This window comes from Melanostigma gelatinosum (genome assembly GCF_949748355.1).
Source record: "Melanostigma gelatinosum genome assembly, chromosome: 9".
Taxonomy (NCBI): domain Eukaryota; kingdom Metazoa; phylum Chordata; class Actinopteri; order Perciformes; family Zoarcidae; genus Melanostigma; species Melanostigma gelatinosum.
Window position 1 is genome coordinate 12841564 of NC_136642.1, and position 18997 is coordinate 12860560.

The 18997-nt window shown below is 43.8% G+C and overlaps 1 protein-coding gene across 1 annotated transcript; it reads left to right on the forward strand.

Annotated features, from left to right (window-relative positions):
• The first annotated feature begins 337 nt into the window (after window positions 1–337).
• Window positions 338–18343, forward strand: mindy3 (MINDY lysine 48 deubiquitinase 3). The gene is made up of 16 exons (XM_079274814.1): window positions 338–431; window positions 925–1254; window positions 1658–1737; window positions 1996–2056; window positions 2143–2325; window positions 2437–2488; window positions 3217–3331; window positions 3582–3655; window positions 3794–3873; window positions 4095–4165; window positions 5056–5136; window positions 12230–12302; window positions 14250–14322; window positions 15746–15833; window positions 16653–16724; window positions 17437–18343. Exons 2-16 carry the CDS (start codon window positions 1161–1163, stop codon window positions 17584–17586), a joined length of 1347 nt encoding a protein of 448 aa, XP_079130940.1. The 5' UTR covers window positions 338–431; window positions 925–1160; the 3' UTR covers window positions 17587–18343.
• The last annotated feature ends 654 nt before the right edge of the window (window positions 18344–18997 follow it).

The window sequence follows — 18997 nt, forward strand, 5'->3', positions numbered from 1 at the left end:
GGTTTGAAATAATAGAAATCAATTTTTTTCACGGAAAAAGGTCTGACATTTTGTTAGACATTGCGTTTGAACACATGATTTAATACTGACGTAACCTTAAAATACCACAGTTTTAATTGTTTTTACCCAAAACGCCGATTACTTAAAGCGCGCTTTAAATGAATTAAACGGTTCCTTGTTTGTGGGCGGGTGCTCAATATGATTGACTAGCCTGTAGGCCAATGAGGTAACTCCTTGAAGCTGAACCCCTTGACGCATCTCGAACTGTCTGTATTTTAACCAATGGGCAGCTACGTCAAAATGTACGCACACTTCTCTTTTTTTAACAATTGCTGTTGTAAATAAACGATTGACAGAGACGCTGCTGATAGTGAAATTGCTACCAACATATTTTATCAATCCGGATTCACGTTACTCGACTGTGTATCAAGGTAAATAAGCTTTAACGCCATCTAACTAACGGCAAACCGTATGAAGTCATACAATAACTATCGGCATAGCTACAGCGTGAGAGGTAACTGAATGACAATGAAAGAAATAGCTGCTCGGAGTAATGCTAATGCTAACTGCTGACATTATCAAGTCAACTCAGCTCTTCTAAAACAATCAGTAACGCCGTTATTTCACTATAGATTAACGAGTTAACCACGCCTCGGCAGAAAATTAACTTGTTAGCCGTTATCTTGCTCTCAGTACTTCATTGCTAACCTCACACTAGTGCCAACTATTGGAGGTTAACACAACTGTTAGCTTTGTCGGTTGTTACTACGAGCGAGTAGGCTATATAGCATTACACTTAACGTTATATATGAACTAGCTATATCGCGCCATTCTCGCCTTATGCAATAAAGTTATGTTTTAAAAAGTGTGTTCCTATATAACGTTAGATAGTGACATTAAAGCTTTTGTCCCATTACTTCGCAGGCTTGTGTGGCTACGTTGATGTCATTCCCACCCGCCAGTTTGCTGCCAGCCACCAGAGTCGGACTGTGTCGAACAGCACAGGTAGCTTGTGGCCAATGTCACAGGCTCCACCTGTCGAGAGAAGGGCACTATCAACCTCAGAGAAAGCTACCAAGTTGGCCCTCAACAACAGACTTCTCTTGTTTCCTTGTGGCTGTTGGACTGAGTAGGGGACTCACCCGCTGTGAAGAATTGTCATGTTGGATTTAAATAAAGAAGTGGTGGATTTGGTTTGGGGGAGACCCTCTAGTGGAAGAGTGTCTGCCTCCATCTTCCGTAGATGGACCCAAGGTATGATGCTTTGTTTCTGAATTATTATATGAATTAAAGTGTTTTTTTCGTGGAACGGGAAATACACTCAAGACCAGGGTAGTTCACCCACGTGCAGTTGAGAGCAAAGTGTATCCAGGGTTTTAATTCTAACCAAAAGAGTACAACAGGTAATTTCTCCTGATAGGTCCTCCTCTCCAGCTGAATGAAGGTCAGATAAGTAGAACAATACAATTCTGTTGTGTAGTGATTCAGTCTGAGTATTGCACATGATCCTGCTCTTTAGTTTAGCCGGTGGTCGTCAATGTGAGCATGCATGCGCTTGTGGCTTTTTAATGTGTGCAGGATGAAAGTGTCTAAAACAAACAGCCTTGTTTGTTGTAACTGAACATTTTTAAGGTTGTCCTGATTGTTTTTATTACAGGATTTGTTTTTTGTGAGAATGAGCAAACTGCACTGGAGCAATTTGAAGGAGGTCCGTGTGCTGTCCTGGCACCTGTCCAGGTATGGTCTAGTTAAACAGCCTTGTATTATCAGGGCCCGTTAACAGTTTCCATTTACTCCCATTTTACAGTCAGCCAGCTTTTACACCTGGCACACTTACTTGGTAACTTAGTCTGTGAGGCTTATAGCTGTACGCAATGGTGGCAATGCTTAATTGACAAAAAAAATGATTGATCACACACAAATAAAGTATACACAAAAGTCTGTGAGTGCATCAAAGTGCACCATGGAATATTTTGTGTTTGTGTTTCTTTACAGGCTTTCCTCCTAAAGAACATGCTCTTCAACAGAGAGAGTTCCAACTGGAGACAGATGACAGGTAGATTGTCCACAGCTTGTGTTATTGTTTTAAATATTTGTGTGGCTTGTTATGTCATCTATCTTTTATGTTTGTGTCTGTTTTAGAAGAGGAGCAGAAAACCGCACTGTGTTCCACGCTGAGTGAAATCCTGGAGTCTGCCTGCTCCAGCCCCTCCACAGGGTTCTGCCTGGTGACTTGGGCCAAGGGACAAAGCCCACATACTAGCACACAGTCACAAACACAGGACATGCCAGAGAGCAGCCAGCCGCCACAAGACCAGCAGCCCAGTGAGTCCTATGTCTGTCATACTCAGAATGATCCATTTGACAGTTTGTAGTGGTTGTTTGTTCTGTGCCATGCTCTGATGTTACCGTGTATGTGTGTTTTCATGTGCCTAGCTGCTTTGGCTGCTGAGGACCTTGGCTTTGAGCGATTTCACAGTGCTGTCCAGTAAGTGACTGCAGATAACACCTTGCATATTTATACTCGAACCTGTCTCTACCTCCAAGCTGTCTACTGTGGGTTTCTGGAGGGATTAAGACTTCACAAATCCTTGTTTTACCGTTGCCATTATGCAGTACTGGGATAGAGAACTTCATATTTCTCAGATTAGTAAAAGTGAAGGGGATAGGTGGTATTTGATTCATCTGGTCTGCAAGAATTGGCTTTCACATTGACTTGGCTATTTCACTCTCACAATTTGCAGACTCAGCACTTTCACTGATTGCCTAGTTAAAAACAAAAAACTATCTTTTCCCAACCCTTCTCACACACTTAATGTCTGTCACACACACACAGACTAAGTGTGTGCAAGGCTGCATTGGCCAGTGGACATATTGATTTTCCATCACACAGCATACTGGCAGCTGAGACCACGGTCAGCAAAAAGCAGTGCTGACTCACAGTAATGAAGTTCATGCTATCTATGACCAACAACTCCACTTGCAAACTTTCCAGGGTGGCGCAAAAGAGGGTAGTGGCTCCAAATAGACAATATTAGATTTTTCTTTGCCCTCTGATGCATTTAATTGATTTCTTCCCCATTTTGAAAGTTATTTTTACCAAGTAGACATGACAAATACAAAATATACACCAGTCTCATTGATCCCAAAACCCAACAAGTCTTCTGTCTTTGGAGTGTTTCATAAGTTAACCTGACGTTTGTTCCCATCCGGCAGTAAGCGGACTGTGACGTCAGTGTCTGGTCTCAGAGAGGAGGTGTTCTCTCTCTGCCACACCTGGAGGGGGTGCTGTGGAGTCCTGCTATTCCTCTACTCTGTCATCCTCACCAAGGTACAGAAAAGAAAAGGCTAGCTAGAGAGATGGATATAAATATTAAATACTGATTGGAAATAATTATTTTGTCAATGTTGTCTCTGATAGCATATTTATAACGTGATAGTCAAATATGACATTTAAAAAAAATCGGTTGCAGGTAATACGATTTTTATTGTGTTGTATCATTTTTAGTCATTTTTCTTTTGTGGTGCATCAATGTTCAAATACACAAAAAATGAAATGCGGACTCATCTCTTCTGTGCAGGGCATCGAGAATATAAGAAATGAGATCCAGGACACAATGGAGCCTCTCATAGACCCTGTGCATGGCCATGGCAGGTATTAAAACACCTTTATTCATTAGTTGCACAAAAAAAAGTGAAATGTCATTGCAAGATCTTCCTTTGTGTGGTGATGTTGGATATCTTTTGTTTTCTCTAAATCTCTTGATGTCTCCTTTCTTATCTATCTTTTCAGTCAGAGCCTGGTGAACCTCCTTATCACTGGCCATGCTGTCTCTAATGTCTGGGATGGAGACAGGGAGTGCTCTGGCATGAGTAAGAGTTACTGCATCCTCACAGGCGCGCCACATTCACACAACAGACATGCTCATATATCAAACTTACAGAACTGTTTTGTGGCACCAGATTTACATTTATCCACCAGAGGGCAATACATCTTACATCCCATAGCAGTGTGCAACAGGCACAAATTAATGCCAGTTTGATGTAATTTAACAAATTCTTATTTTGTTCTTTTTTCCACCCTGTCATGGTAGAACTTCATGGTCTTCATAAACAGGCATCAGTTGGCTTCCTCACGCTTATGGAATCTCTCCGCTACTGCAAGGTACAGACTTGTACAGGTTCCCAAAAGTAAAAGCAAACTGTTTAAAGATTGTTGATGGCAAATACACATAGGACTAGTAGATCTTTATTTGAAGAAGACTCCCTATGAATTGAGACACCCACTCTATAAGCAGAGAGAGTGCTTGGAAAACAAACGAATGCTCTCTGTTACTAAGATGTGGGACATATCCAACGTTTGAACACAAACCACAGTGAGAGCTACCGTGTGAACATATGTGTTTGGAGGAAACTGGCCCAACAGACTAACTGTAAACCCTCTCCTACTCCTTCTCACTACGCTTTTATTTTCTGGCACACATGCAGTGTACTAAACATAGATATTTGTAAATACATGTAATGTGACATATTCATCTTGAAAACAGGAATCATGTTTGGAATTTATTTATCATTGCCAAAAAAAAGTAAGTAGTGATAACAAGTTAAGAGCAAGTGGATGGCTGCCAAAGAGGGCTGTTAAGAGTAATTTAAGAGCCCAACTCGTATCAAATAAGGAGAGGTATGCTCATATCTACGCTGTTCATAAATTTGGTTTGTTGTTCGTCTCTGGCAATCAAGTTCAAGCTGCATATGTAGATCAGTAATAAGAGAAGATCCAAGTGAGAATGAGTTAAACATTAACATTTATGATTTCCATTTCATTAAGTACTATTTGTTGAGGATCCGGAGAGTTATTATGCTGTTCATGTACTGTGACATGTAATCTCTGTTCAAATATGAATGTACTTGATGAAAAGACTCATGTTAATCTTTTAGCAATTACTGATTCATGATGAAGATGACTGAAAATAGATACTCATTTGTTACACATTCCTTCATTGTGTGTGTGTGTGTGTGCGCGTGTGTGCGCGCGTATGTGTGTGTGTTTTTCAGGTCGGGACATTCCTCAAGTCTCCAAAGTTCCCTATTTGGATCCTTGGCAGTGAAACTCACCTCTCTGTGTTTTTTGCCAAGGCAAGTTTAATACACTCATCCACAAGAAACCCATATTTCACTTGCAAAGACACACAGTGCGTAATGTGAGCCAGTCTCCTCAGCAGGTAGGGAAAACCAAAATATGTAATGTGCTTAACCGATTTAATATAGTGCAGGTCAGATATCACTGTGGGGGGAAAAAGAGGGGCAGGAGGGGAGGAAAGGGAAAATGAGTGCAGGAGATAGTCATATATGGCCAGTGCTGATCTATCCAGCATTAAGGGGGGGAAACAAGTGCATACACACACATGCACACTTTCATCTCCATGCCCTCTCTTTCTCACGCACATGAAAACACACAATTCAAGTTTCTTAACCATCTGTGATCAACTAAACAATGTGTTCATAATGTATGACGGTAATGTAAACTGCTGAATTGGGGCTCCAGCGAGAGCTTCTATTACAGTATACTTCTGCCTACCCTCACTGTCGGGTTCATTTCAACAATATGGATATCACACATTTTTCTGTCCTGGCACTTGTTCATAAGAAACAACACTCAGGAACTAAATAACAAACAGTCCCTTCAGCGTATTCATGTTTGAGTTTCCACTGCATCTCAAGAAATGTTAAGAAAAGGACAATTAGACGGAGATTTAGAAGCAGCTGCTTGGTTTGAGACTTGTCCAAAAAAGCAAGACACCTGTCTCAAAGAGAGTAAAGATCTCATCTCCTTCATGTTTTTGGATGACGTACGCAAGTGTCTGCATGCAGTTGGGAAAAGGAAGTACAATGGGAATGCAATAGAAACGTGAGCATTTGTGATCGTGTCCTCAATCCAGTCGTAGTTATCATGTTTAATAGCCACAGATCCATCCAGTGTTTCGATTGAACGAGCGACCATGTTAACTGGTGACTCTCGGTTCAATGCCTCCATGGTTGCTCTGAGGGACGGCAGCTGTTGAAAACACAAACAGAACATGTGGGTGTCCTCGTAAAAAAACAACCTTCAATCAATTTTAATTTAATTATCCATGCCAACTGTTTACACAAGTTACTATGAACAACCATAGACGCATTTGGCTGAAAGTCACCAATTAACACGGTCACTCATTAAACTGAAACACCTGTTGCTCTGAACATGTGACATTCAGACATTGTGACGCTGTTAACAGTTTTAATTAAATGTTAAATGCTTGCTAACTAGTCTGGATGGCTGGGGCGAAACACTCTTCTGATGCCAACATGCACAGGCAGATTTTTGACGCTCGGCCTGTTATAGTAATAACAAGGGCTTGAGTCCAAATGACTGCTCTGTTCAAGTTGTTGCATTCTGGATGCTTGTGTTTGACAGATGTGAGATTCTGTGCTGCGTAGTGTACTCTTGAGCTGTAGGTAGCTTTGTGTGAGTGGAAAAAGGGTTCTGGGCTCTCTAAAAGGGCCATGAAGTCCTGCTCCTGCAGCATCAACTCTGATATGCACCATGCCACAAGGTATAGAATGCACAACCTGATTGAGGTCAACTGTTGTCGCTTTGAGAGAAACCTTGGCTCTTGGATAGACGTTTCATCAGATCGCTGTGCTAGTGTGGGTGTGTGTACACAGTTTGCACTCAGACAAGCATGTTTCTCATCTCTGTCAGTGAACACGTAACACGATCCATTGCTGTAGCCTGTGTAGTTAAGCTGGCAGGTTGGGCCGTAGCAAATCGATTCTCCCTGCTGTTGTGAAAATGGCACCAGAGAAGCAGAAAAATCACCAGGCAATCATCTCCATCACAACGCCACATCCTTAATATAGCATTGATTAAAAGCTCCGTTACATGCATTAAGCTCTAGCCTGCCTGTACGAGTAGATCATATGTTGGCTCAGTGATGAACCGAAGTCGTCATGCATGTGCTGATGACCAGACTTACCGATTGCTACAACTCCCCCTGGCACTAGTGACATGTTCACATATACACACACACATTCCAGAGCCCAGGGAACCTAATCCTGATTAACATTAGTGTGTGTGTGTGCGTGTGACTTCAGGTGGATGGCTTCCTGAATGTGATTCCAGAGTTCCCATCTGGATCCATTTGTCCCATTGGAGTATGGGAACACACTTAAACACACATGCATGCATATGAGCTGACGCTACACTATGCCGCCTCTAAAACTTTGAGCCTAAGGGGGGGGGGGGGGCGACGACATGGGGAACAGCACTCAGTGTGACCCTGTCTTCCTTGAAAGGGAATCAATGTTTGGAGCTAATTTGAAAACACGCTGAGATTTCCCAGGCTTGGTGATACAAAAATACACGCGACCTGGTTATGTAGCTTTTAGCTCCGATACACAGAGCCAGCCCCACAAAAGCAGAAAACCTGATCCCTGCTTCTGATGTGTCAGCGGCTCCTTCTGTCTGCCATTGGGGACGGGTGTGTATTCCCCTGAGTCGCTGTCAGTGTGTGACTGTGGCTTTCAGACCATCAGCTTAATAGCATTAGTATTTTTTTATCTAATCTACCTACACAAAGGCCATTCCACCAACTCTGATCCCTACCCACAATACCCCCCATATTCTCTATCCTCTGTTGTATCAGTGTGTGTGCATGTGAGAAAGAGGCTGAGTGTGTGTAATGGGATCTATTCTTGGACAAGAGTTTCTGAGATGCCAGAGGAAGTAGGGGAAGGAGAAGAGGGATGGGTGATGTATGAGACATATCATGTAATATGGTTTTTTAAAGGATTCTTTCTTCCTTTTCCCATTCCTGTCTTTGAAAAAACTATCAACTCCAGTGTGCAGCAGGTTGGTTGCCCAAGTAAAGGTTTCCCTAGGGCACCTCAGCCATCCTCTTCAGATTATCGGTCCCTCTTGGGGTGGAAAGAGGAAGGAAGGATGCACTTTAAAGAGTTTCAATGGTCAGTCGGGAAAGGGGGGGGGGGTCCTCCTGTGCTATTTGTCATCGCTCTTTCCTCTCCTCTAGCGGAGTGATGAGGTTCACAGGCTGTATCTCTGTTTCTCAAGGGAGTGACGTGTGTGTGTGTGTGTACGTGTACAGTAGTCGTGTTCTGGGTCAGTGATTTACTAAAGGGAGAGCAGCCGCTGTAGCGCTTCGTGTCCCTTAAGACTCAGACTCCTGTCTGCAACATGTCCTTCGTGGACTGGTAAGGACCAGGAACTTAAAATGCGAGTGTGCAGGCACCGTTACTGTAGGTCAGCTTATTTCAGTCAGGCTTTATTTGCAGGTTTTGCACAATATATCAATACTAGAAATGTATCGCAATTAAAAAAAAAAAAATTATATATATATATATATATATATATATATACACGTACACACACACACGATAATAATGAATTTCACTCGTCCCACCCAGTGTACTGAAAGGTAGCTGGAAGAAGTTTGTGCTTTCTGTTAAAGAGGATTACTTTCTGTCCTGAGTGTGATCAGAGGGTGCGGGCCACACAAACGCAGGGTAACAAAGCGGAGTACGTTAACGGTCATTAATAATGTGTGACAGGTCAGACCATGGGTCATTGTAGTCGGATGAAAAGCTGTGTGTGTGCTGCATTATTCTGCCTTTTCCCCTGTGTGTCGTCTTTTGTTATAGGACCCGTCATTACGCTATATAACTGTCCTCTGGTGTTGCCTCTCTTTTATGATGAGACACCGGCTTTCTCATCCAAGACAGCTCCATAAATCACGCCTTTTGTACTGTCGCTCACACCTGAAACACACGATACTGCAGACACTCCTTTTGCAGCAAGAGAGATAGGTTTTCCATTGTTTTCTGTGCTGCTATTTAAGGTGAAAAAGTAAACGCAGACTCTCTCTCGATTACACGCCCTCACACACAGACTCCCTGCTCAGCCTGTCATGTAGTGTGGCTGTCGCTGCCCGCTAGGAACAAGGCAGGAGACACTGTCCGAGACCTCCGCTTTGTTGTCTTGAAACCGATCCCTTCAGACGCACTCTATGGCCACTCAGAGCCTCTCAGCACAAACAATGGCTCTTTAGCTGGACCGGAGGGAAAGGGAGAGTAATTCTAGTAAAGTACTATGCCTACCTGTCTTTCCTGAAGTACCTACCTGCAAGATGAGATAAAGGGGGGGGGGGCAAGAATGGAAGAAAAAGTCAAGGGATGTAGGGGAGGAAATACTCCAGAAGTGTAGTAGCTACTTAGCACAGGAAAAAGCAAACACAAAGGGTAGAATTGGCAAGAGAAGGAACAAGAGATGAAAAAGACCTCGAGGAGATGAGTTGTCAACCTAAGAGAGCCACTAAGTCTGGTGGGAAGAGAGCAGCAGAAGTGCAGATGGCTAGAGTTGAAGGTTTAGGCAGTGGTCAGTAGCCCCCCCCCCCCCCAATAAGACTCAAACACAGCGCCAACACATGTGTGGCGTCAATAAATGTATTCTTGTTTTGCTCACAGCAAATGTTTTGCATTACGTCGTGTGTTGAAGTCCTTTGTGGAGTGCGTGCCTGCGTGTTGTTCTTGCTTTGTTCCTATGTAGGGTAGCCTGTTGTTGCTCTGTTAAGGGGGTCACGGGCTGTGCTGATGACAGGTCCTTTTGTGAGTGTGAGTGTGTCATTGTAATGCATCTCTGCATGAGTATGAATGTCTGGGCACACAGAGAGAACAGGATGCCAGCTTGTATTCAAGTATAAGCAAACAACCTTCGGCAGGGGACAGGCCTAATTATTGCAGATTCTCTGTCTTACACAGACACGCATACGCTCACACATACTGTAACACAGTGGGATTGGGAGGATAGAAATGCGGAGACACGAAAACACACACACACACCTTCCCCGTGGAGTGCGTTAGCTCCGTGACATGTTTTCCAACTCAGCAGAGTCTTCCTCGGGCCTCTAATAAAACATAGATGAAAGACAGCCAGGCAGACCTGTCATCACACAATCACGTCGTTTCTGCAGCTATTATTGTCTGTGCATGATGTGACCCTCACACAAGTCTTTTCTATGTGTTCACTTGCCTTATGTACAGCATGTACAGGTTACCAATAATATGTTTTAAGTTGTTGTTTTGGTGGATGACCACTTAGGAGTGTTTCTTCTTCCGGTAAAGTGTTGACATCGTGTAACAGTGTGATTACCAGGTCATTTACTCAGACTTGTGTCCGTCTTGCTCCGGAAGATAATAAACTGTTTTAGCCGAGCTTTGGTTCACTTACGGCAGCAGCGTTGTATGTGGCAGCCTAAGATTGATTAGCTGCTCATCACCTTGGGAAGAGCTGTTTTCTTAGGTCAGATATGCTGTTTATAAATGGAATAAGTTTAGTTCTCGCAACAGTTTATCAAAACAGGTCATGTTTCGAGACGCACGCTTCCCTGTTAATCCTACATTTGGTATGTTCGTCTTTAGGATGCAGTCAACCGTTAAGAGCTTCTTTTCTTTTTTTTCTTTTTTTAGCACTTTATTCCTCCCAACACACCAAAACGACCCTTGTTCCCCCCTGTAAGTGAAACATAGACATATCTAGGTAATGACGAATCTACCGTCAGATTTATGGAGCCTGTAATGTTAACACACCGCCCCCCCCCCCCCCCCGCGCTATACTCTGTGACAGAACAGTGTGTGAGCGCGGTGTGTTCACTGGCCTGTGCATGTTTTTCTTTGCATCTGAAGAGCCAGCAGCTGGGAGTCATCTCTTCTCGATGTGTCCCTCTGAACCCCCCCCCCCTCTCTCTTTCCCTGAGTAAGCCCAGAATACGTTAATAAGTAGACCATGAAACTCTAGCAGCCTGCATGGATCTGAGGCTCAAGCTTTAATAACGGCCAGCGAGAGGAGATGAGCAGGGTTCGTCTGCTTTCCAAAAACATTGTGTGTTTGTCCAGCGCTTCGTTGTCATAAATACACTCCCTCCCTCCTGAGGAAGAACAGTGAGAGCCCTCTGACTCTCGCCTAAACACACTTCACACAAGTGTGTGAGTGTGAGTGAGAGACAGAGACGGCTGAAATGCATCTCCTTGAGAAGTATCTCATTTCATCTAATCTTGTAAAAATATCCCTTCCATCTCTTCTTAAAGTTATTTAAATGGTTAGATCATATAATATATGTTTACGGAACTATGAGACCGTTGCATTCATTGTCAATGTTTTCTTACAATGTTGATAATCAGAAGGTGATGGTTATTCTCTGGGCAAGATCTGACCGTGAGCTTGAAGATATTACATGACGCTTGCTAAGAGAAGAGATGGCATAAGGAGACGTTCCTTGTGTAAGTGTTCATTATGCTAAACACAAACTTGGGAATTTAATGATCATCCAACGATGAAATGTTTACCCCTGTTCAAAAAGGCCTCACATGAAGGCGCTCCTTCTGGCTGTGGCACGCTGCTTCTCTGCTGTCTATTTGTCTGTTGTATTTCTTTATTGTTTCAATGCAGTTTATCTTACAAATGGGAAGACGCATGCAAATTTGAGCAGTTTCTCTTGGATGGCGTTCATGTTGTTTCACTCAGTTGCACCATTGGACGTAGTTGTATGAATAATTAAAGGGCCAGATGTGATGTTTGTCAGATTCTGTTGCAGAAAGTTACAAATATTGTCGAATGCAGACGTGTATATGTGAGCTGAGTGGGTTTTATGTGCCGTTATATGATCTGACAAGCATTTAGTTTGAGTCCCTTGGTGTACAGAGCACAATGTTCATTCAATCAGCATCTACATTATCGGGGCATCACCCTCTTCTCTTCATGCATACACACACACACACACATTTCTAATCTCCCTGCCAACACTGCTCGTTGTAAACTTCAACAACAAACAAACACTGTAGAGCTCGTCATAAATCAACGGTTGTATGTGTAAGACTCAATTTCCTGATTGTGTGTTTGGAGTGAAAACAAGCCGTCTAACTTTATCAGCAGATCGGTTAATAACCCGATGGATTCTGGTGATTGCACTGGCCCCTTAGATTACATATAGTCTCACACACACACACGTACATGTCGTTCTAATATTTCAGCACTGATGAAGCCACATTCTCCACAATGTGATCTCATTTTGAATGCACAATCTCACCTTTTGCACTTGTTTTTCTCCTCTCGCTCTCATTCATCCATCCATCCATCCATCCATTCATTCATTCCGGTCTTTCTGTTTCTCCTTCCCTGTAGGAGATGTCCCTGGTGGGTCCAGAGTCTCCATCAGAACAGGCAAGGAGGGTCTTCCAGTCGTTTGATCCTGAAGGTAATGAACAAGTGTTTTGTATAGCGTACATTTACACATTGTCATTATGTTGCTCTCTCCGGCTTCACTCCCAGCACACTTGTTTTTACAGACCATTCTCATTACCACACCGGCTTTATGAAAACCCTGGCACACAGATGTACTTTGATTAATCCAAACTTTTACTCATACACAGCTACACTCGCGCGCGCGCACACACACACACACACTGAGCAAACAATATCCTGGCCCTGTTGTATTTCTCTTCCCTTCTTCCTGGTTGAGCAGATGCATTTATAACCTCCACTGCCCTCCTCGCCTCTTGTTTCTCGTCTCCATTATTGTTCTTCTTCAGAAAGAACGAGGGTCTGTTTCTCTCCCTTCATCTCCACTGTTGTTGTTTAGGTTGGTGAGATCAGCTCCTCTTACAGCTGAGTCAACCATCCCGCTCTCGCTCCCTCTCCTCCTTGTTTCCCTAAACCGCCTTTCTGGTCACTTCCAGGTGACTGGGCTTAAAAGGCGAGGGACACAATGACAGTAGAAGGTTCAAGAGGCTGTCATGTATGAACTGGATGTCGGAAGTCTGCTGCATTTCATTTATGTCGCCTCAAGATCTACATTTAGTCCTAACCGCTGTTCCGGGATGTTTTTCTTCTGCTGTCGAGAGATGCAGAGACGTCTCACTCGAGACACGAGCATGTCCAGCATGAAGAGTGTTCAGCTTAGCACCTGACGTGGCTACGCAAACCTTCATATTCATGTGTTTTCATTGTGAAATGAAGTATGCTCTTCTCTGTCGCCGCCATAAAAAAAAAAACGGTTTCAGGCTTGTAGGAACAACATGCTGATTCGTAGAGATCTGTGTGTGTGGCGCAAAAGGATGTTTCATTCATCCTACCAGCTGAAACAGTCTCGCCTGCTTTGGCAACTTCGAAAAACAAATGTGTAAACCCAACTGTCTGTCACCTTATTCTTCCCCTTTGTTCTCCATCTGTCTTTTCCTGTTACACATAATACAGCTTCGCACATTCTCAAATCCACTTCTGCTATCGTCTGCTGGGGCATTCTGCGAGCCTTATGGTCTTCTCCCAAACATACTTGTGCAAAGACAGACGCACACAAACAAACAAACGCATGCACGGACGGACTACAGTAGGCGCTTCCAGAGACATAAATATACATGTATACACACATGCAAGGAGGAGGCAATGTACACGACTCTCACACGATGCAATGTATATACACACATGCTGTAGCCGGCAGCGCAGTTGAGAGCTGTGTAAAAAGGCCATAAATCTCTCTGTCACATGTAGTCAGCAGAGCTCCCGGTGTTCTGGAAAAGGGGCGCCAGACGCATTCACACGCACTGCAGTGACTCACCAGACATACGCATTCAGCAACCTACTGTCTCAGGATGCTCTGTAATATGTGGTGTTTTTCGTTAGTGTGACAGTTTGACAGAGGACCGAGAGGATAGCATCTGGCATCGAAAAGACAAGATTGAGTTGCTTGAGAGCGGACGAGCAGAGCGCTCCTCGGTTAATCTTCTTCACAACACACATGGGGTTTATGTATGTATCCAAACAACCGGCCACACAGGCTCGCATACGGATGTTTAAATGAGTGCCTAGACACACACGCACACACGCATGCATACATACTCTTTCAGGCAAAAACACATGTTAGTGTTTAGAGCCTTCTCCTCTCAGGTAAAGCAATCACCATGGCCATGGAATGTAGGTCAGCGAGAAAGGACAAGGTGTGTGTGAGAGAGAGTTTTCCTTTTTTCTCTTTTAGTTATGTCGGATGATTTCATTCCCCAGGGCCGGTGATGTAAATACCAGTAGTGCTTGTGCCACATGTGCAGGTGAAGGCCTTCCCTGGTCAGCTACAGCCTGTATTTTATGTTCTGTCCGGGGTCCGCCAATGCATCAGTCTCTCTTTATGTCTCTCGCTCTCCCTCTCCAGATAATGGCTTTATCCCCGAATCGCTGCTGGAGGATGTGATGAAAGCCCTTGACCTTGTCTCTGAGCCTGAATAGTAAGTGCTTGCATGTTGGTGTGTGTGTGTGTGTGTGTGGCACCTGTAGAGCTTCTAAAGTTCCAACTCCTAAGTCATGGCCAGGCCAGGTCAGCAGCCCTGTGCTCATGTTTCACTGCCAGGCTCCTATAAAGTAAGACCAGAGAGAGCCAACTATAAAAGTGCATTAAAGAGTCCGAAAAAGGAGGCTTGTAGGGAGATCATTAACAGCAGGAAGAAAGACTGAGAGGGAGGAAATGCTTTAAAGTGCCGCTTCAAACAGAAGCACGTTCTCGTCTGAGGAACAGTAAGCCCCCAAACTGCAGCCGTGGGCCTCGGCCAAGTAACTGGACCACTGATCTGCTCTGCAGACCCCCAGATGGGCGATGCATCACAACACAACACGGCAAACTGCAAACAGGAGAGTTTGCTTACAAAACGAGAGTTACTACAGAGATATCACCATGAGAAAAAAAGTAGCATCTTTAGTGCTTGGGGGGGGGGGGGGTGAGTAATAGGAATATCTAGATGTAATGAAATGAGGGCTTTCATCACTCATGGAAGATGCGTGCAAAGAGTGTTTTCAGTTGCCTGTGACTAATGTCACATATCAGCTGATATCATTTGTGGTAAACTAACTTTGTGAACACTGATTGTTCTCAGACAGTCAGGATTCAGTCTCTTGATCATTTGCTTTTTAGTGTTTGGGATAGTTATTCTATCTGTTTTATTCCATTTAATTAAACGTTGACGTACGATTTAGTGTAAATCCACAAAAACTCTTACTTCCTCGGGGTTTTCCCTTTTTATACATACTTAATACAGTCATGCAGTGGATACCATTCAAACAATTCATTCCTATGACCCCCATCAACACACAACCACTTGTTGATCAAAATTAGATTTATAATACTGATTCCTGAGGAGATGCTCTTTTTTCTAAATTTGCTATAGAGCAGCACATCTGACATCTTCTAGGGATTCGTAGTGTTGCTCAATGACACTTCAGCCGGCCCTGTCCACTCTGTATGCCGCCCTGCTGCACATGCTGCTGATATCGGCAGATCTAGAAACCATCATTGCCTTCCCTCTGTGTCTCGGTATGACCCTTGCTTCTCTCATTGCAGCCTTAAAAGGGCAATCTGACAGTGAAAGAATAATAACACTGATCTAACACCAAGGCATGTCTGGAAAGAGGTATATTTAGTTTCGCCACGATATTCATGAAAACATGCCGCAAAACACGCATTATGAGTCCACGTTGAGTGATGAGGTGATCGTAAATTTGACTCTGTTTTCATACACAAAACATTGCCGACTGTTCAGTACTTTTTTGACCTGCATGTTTTCTCTCTCTGGATTTGTTGATATGTTTTTCTCCACTCCCTTTTTACATACTTTCTCTCCTATCTGTCTCTCTCTCTCTCTGTCTGTGCCTTCTCAGTGTCAGTCTGGTGAAGAGTAAACTGGATCCAGAGAGTTTGGGCATTATTCTACTGGGCCCGTTCCTGCTGGAGTTCTTCCCCGATCAGGTGTGTGTGCGCGCAAAAGGTGGACTTCCACCTCAAAGATACACACAAACAGTATGACGAATACCTTCCACCAGTCATACATTCCATATCATAGTTAAAACACATGGACAAAGAGTTACACACACGCGTATGGGTGACACTAATGGCTCTTTCCCAAGCATATGTGAAGTGCTGTTTTAGAAAATCTAAGTTTGTTTTTTTTATGCCCAAAACATTCCTATGGTGTCTCATGTGAAACGTGTGTGTGTGTGTGTTCACCATCGCATGGCATTACTTTCCGAGAAGCTCAGAAAGAGCGGTCGGACTGCTTTATGAGGCAGAGGGAGAGATACAGGGGAGCTGTGTTAAAGTGATCAGGGCTTTAGGGACTCGCCAGAGGAGCGGCCCCGAGCCGCAAAGAAATTCTACTACCATTAGCCAACTGGACACACACACTCAGACACACGTGGGATTGGGCTGAGGGTTAGGGTTTCATATATAAGCATTTGAACACGAGAAGCTGGGACACGCTCTTAGACAACACACCCTATTAGCATTCTGCACCTTTTTAAGCCAAAGGCAGTGGAAGTGTTTTGGCTCGATGTCATTGTTCGGACATTTTTGTAGTGTTGGATGCTGTCTGGTAATTGGAGTTGGACAAATACACACACCCATGTTTAAATTGAACACGTGGGATTTAACGTTGAGCTTTGGTTGCAGGCAGGAGATGTGTCTGTTTTACTTTTCGGTTCAAAAATGTTCTGCTTCTGTGGTTCTTTGCCTCCTTCTCTGTGAGAACGGAGACTCTCTAACAATATTGCATGTTTTTCACTGTTTCAGGGTTCAGGAATCCCAGACTCATTCTCCATCTACCACTACAATGGACTCAAACAGTCCAACCACAATGAGAGGGTAAGACACTGTTTCATGTTCAGGTTAATCACAGCAACTGCTGCCGATTCCTTTTCATATTCCCTCGTTCTGCCTATTGCTCTTCTTCATGAACTCACTCACTCACACACACACAGTTGGAGGCGGCCGGCCACTCCAAAATAAACAGTAACTATCGCAAACCTAATAACCTGTCCATCCATCCAAAAACCCCGGCTTAGCCTCCTATTTCTCAAAGTCATTTCAACACAGAGGCCGCTGTCGGCAGCCTCGTTGTGATAAATGTTCAAACACAGGCCTATTAAGCGGGCTTAGTGTGATGGATGATTGTCAGAGGATGCAGTTGGTGGCTGTGCGAAAAAAATAAATAAAATGCTACTCAGGAATATCACTTTCTTCATCTGTCAGCTTTGTCTAGTCTATAAAGCAGAGTTTTTCCATACATCTACCTGAAAACGTAGTAATGGCACCAGATGTGTGCCCACACAAAAATACACGCCCACACACACACATGGCGGCTGACACCTTTAAGGTTAGTGATGGCAATTCCATTCCCATGGCTCCAGATGGGAATAACAGACCTGCAGTCCCCTTCAGCTGGTGTGTGTGTTGTATACTTGCATCCATCCCTTGCATTTCACCCCTGACCCCTTCAGAAGAAATATGGCAGACAGTGTTTAAATTTGGGTGTTTGGTTAACTGTGTATGTTTTTGTGTGTGTGTGTGCGCTCAGGTGGAATATGTGGAGGGGACGGCTTTGGTGCTGGGTTTTGAGGATCCCATGGTTCGGACCGACGACACTCCAGTGAAGCGCTGCCTACAGACCAGGTGGCCCTACATCGAGCTTCTGTGGACCACCGACCGCTCCCCGTCACTGAACTAGCACCGACAGTCTGTGTGTCCGTGGATGGACCACTACTGCTCGCCACACACAGACACGCACACACAAACACAGTCCTCTCTGACTTCCTCTCTGCGCACTGACCCTGAAAGGTCAGCAGGTTTCGACTGACACACATATACATACACAGATGAATGAGATGGAGGAAAAACACAAATGCCCACAAGAGACTGAGACGAACACATTCATGGACTTAACATACTTGCCTGAGATCCATTTTTCGATCCTCACTCACACATTCCACAAACATTCAAACACACCGTTACCGTTCATGCTATGGTCTTCACCATGGCTTATATTTGACACACATCCTGTTGATGATGTAATTATTTAAAAGAAGAAAAAAAAAAAAAAGTGACTGTTTATTTTACTGCTCTCTCCCGACACCTCTGCTACGGTTAAGCAGTAGACGAACTGGAGAGCGAACTGGTTTGGTTCAACGACTTAAGTGTGTCACCACAACACACGCTGAGCCACATGTACAGCCAGTCGACTGTAAAGCACGACTGTTAATCCCGCTATAGGACTGTTTGAGGGAAAATCTACCAAAGCCTTCCACGTTTGAGAACACATTCACGCCGTCACACTCACAGATAAGCGTTTACAGCGTAAAAGGGACCAACCCAGATGCATAGAACAAAAGGTTTCTTCATTGTTTTCACTGAGATGAAGCTGGTGTGTGTGTGCGTGTGTGTGCGCACCACACAAGGATGTTGGCCAAGTGTTCATGTATTTATTATCACACTCAAGGGTTCTGGAATAAACACTTTTTGTTCAAATGCTGTGTGATTCGGTACTGCTTCTTTTTTTTTTTTTAAATCATGTATGTCCTCCTCTGTGTGTGTTTTTCTCATAAATATCCTGACATTGACATCGGACAACCTCAGGTTTAGGATGGCCACGGTCTTTCTGGTTTCCTCAACACTAAATCACACACCATCACATGTTTCGTGTCCCCAGAGACTCTAAATCAGTAATTCGCTAAATCTCCAAGACACTGGTGGTGACTTAAGTGCCTTTGTGTAAACGGAAAATATTCCTCCTAAGAAAGAAAAACTCCATCAGTCTGTTTGCTCGTCATCAAAATTCCCCAAAGATGAAACATTGGCCCTTTTTTATAAGTCGTCCTATAAAAACAGTGGCATGTCTGGCATGTGATTCTGTGTGCTATTAAGTAGCCACTCAAGACAAGTGGCACGTGTTATAGGAAGAGTACTTTATACCATTTAAGTGCCTTGTTCTGGCTCAGCAGTTTTTATGTTTATGCATTTTGTGTTTGTGTATCTGCAGATATTCTGGCTCCAGTATGCATCCCTGCACAGGAGTGTTGTAATATTGGCTGGGTGTGTGTCTAATGGATTTGTCTAATGCAGAAAGGATGTGGGCCTAATCT

Bases quoted from the DNA above. Each gene is read 5' to 3' on its own strand.
- mindy3 (XM_079274814.1), top strand. From the start codon at position 1,161: ATGTTGGATTTAAATAAAGAAGTGGTGGATTTGGTTTGGGGGAGACCC. The intron at 4,166-5,055 runs GTACAGACTTGT...TGTGTTTTTCAG, and splicing joins AATCTCTCCGCTACTGCAAG to GTCGGGACATTCCTCAAGTC. The intron at 12,303-14,249 runs GTAATGAACAAG...CTCCCTCTCCAG, and splicing joins CCAGTCGTTTGATCCTGAAG to ATAATGGCTTTATCCCCGAA.